At 36.6% G+C, this 1,696-nt stretch overlaps 1 protein-coding gene across 1 annotated transcript in view; it reads left to right on the top strand.

Annotated features, from left to right (window-relative positions):
* Window positions 1-153: 153 nt before the first annotated feature.
* The window catches only part of srp19 (signal recognition particle 19kDa), a 5,538-nt gene continuing 3,995 nt past the window's right edge, over window positions 154-1,696 (top strand). Inside the window, exon 1 of the mRNA XM_015374561.1 lies at window positions 154-331. Within this exon, the coding sequence (XP_015230047.1) occupies window positions 294-331 (38 nt within the window). The 5' untranslated portion in view covers window positions 154-293. The remainder of the gene's footprint in view (window positions 332-1,696) is intronic.

Below are 1,696 nucleotides of genomic sequence, written 5' to 3'. Positions count from 1 at the left end.
TTATTTATTTATTTATTTATTTTGTTGCGTTCTTATTCCCAGAAGATCTGTTTTGTTTTTAAGTGTAGAAATGAGATGTTTAATTCTCCAGGTAGCCGGGAGGTGGCAGTATAAAGCATTCCGAGTCACTCTTGCCCTCATTTAGTTTGAAGAATAAGCCGTTAGCGTCCTCACCGCTGTTTACAGCAGCTGGCTGCTAATGGATCCATATTTTATTGTTTTTTAGGTTGTGTTGGTGAATAAACACCTGGTTTCTAACCGTGTATGTTAGCTGTGTTATATTAGCTTCAGCGATGGCTCATCTGACTGAAAACCCCGCTGATAAAGAGAGGTGAGTACAGCTAAGCTAACAGCTAACGCTTCATTCTGCCGAATTTCACTGATGAGTTTATGAAAACAGCAGTTTTTAATCCCACTTATTACCGAATACCTTTTACTGCTGGAAACCAGTCAACATGGATGCCTCTCTAAAATTCGGCATATATTTTATGGAGTTAATCTCAGAGAATGAAGGTAGTTTTCCAAAAGTTTGGTTTGGCTGTGAGCTTCTAAGCATGACGTGTTGGATGTCCCCATCCTTTGGTCGCTTTTTACCATCTAAACCACAAGACTTCACCCCGGAACCCGAAGCTCTCATCTTCTTAACGTCAGATTATTTTTTAAAGTTACATTTAGGTATTTCTTTTTCCTCCTTCAGTGTGTTTGAAGCCAGAGGTTCTCCTCACTGAAGTTGGCTTCCGATTCGGGAAAGAGTAAAGGGCGATTCCACCTAATTTCCCCACCTTTAACATCTTTAATCTACTCTAATTAAAAAACTACTAAACTTTGACACATAAAACCTGGACTAGATTATTCTAAACTATTTGTAGAATCATTAAAACCAAGGAGTCTCTAGCTTTAAGGGTTTATTCTCTTTTAATAGTGTCATTACATTTACAGTAATCTTTTTATTGTTTCAGTGACTTCAGCCAGAATGCTAAATTAGATCATTTGATTGGTTAGATTTTAACTTATTTTCCAAAGGAGGAGCCTACATGACTTAAGGCAGATTTGTCTACCAAAAAAATAAAGTTTCTAGAGAGCAGTAAGGGCCAGGCAGCCTGGCAGAGTCCCTATCCACCCAAGATGGAGGCAGATGGCCTCCAGGACAGAGAGATGCAGGGTGACCCGGCATCAACCCCCCCCCTGTTATTTTTAGATCTTCTAAATAATTCAAATAAATCTAATTAAATTTTTACCTAAATTTTGAAGGAACTGCTGTCTCTCCTCTTCATATTTATCTCAGTAGAACATCACATGTTATATAGTTTCATTTACCCATTCATGTTTCCCCAAGATAAACAGAGTTCTGTTGAAGCCATTAAGCTCAGATCTCAATGGAGAATTAATCATTTATTCTCTAATAGTTCTTCCTGTTTTTCTAAATTCTTTTATAAAACCAACTTCCTTTTTTTTTTCCTTTCTCCCATTCCGTTTGCCATTTATCCTTCATTTTCTGTTTAACATTTTAACTTCAGATTTAGTAAAAATTAATAATTAAATCCACTGATACATTTCTAGCAGTTTCTTTTGCTGCCTGATCTACCTAATGTGCTGGTGTCCAAACTAAATTGATAATTAAACAATTCTATTCAGTTTATTTCTATAGCTCTAATTCACATCATGTCATTTAAAGGCACTTCCCAGTTCACCAGAT

This window comes from Cyprinodon variegatus, unplaced genomic scaffold (genome assembly GCF_000732505.1).
Source record: "Cyprinodon variegatus isolate N-32 unplaced genomic scaffold, C_variegatus-1.0 Scaffold105, whole genome shotgun sequence".
Classification (NCBI taxonomy): domain Eukaryota; kingdom Metazoa; phylum Chordata; class Actinopteri; order Cyprinodontiformes; family Cyprinodontidae; genus Cyprinodon; species Cyprinodon variegatus.
This window is presented reverse-complemented; position numbering and strand designations above follow the sequence as displayed.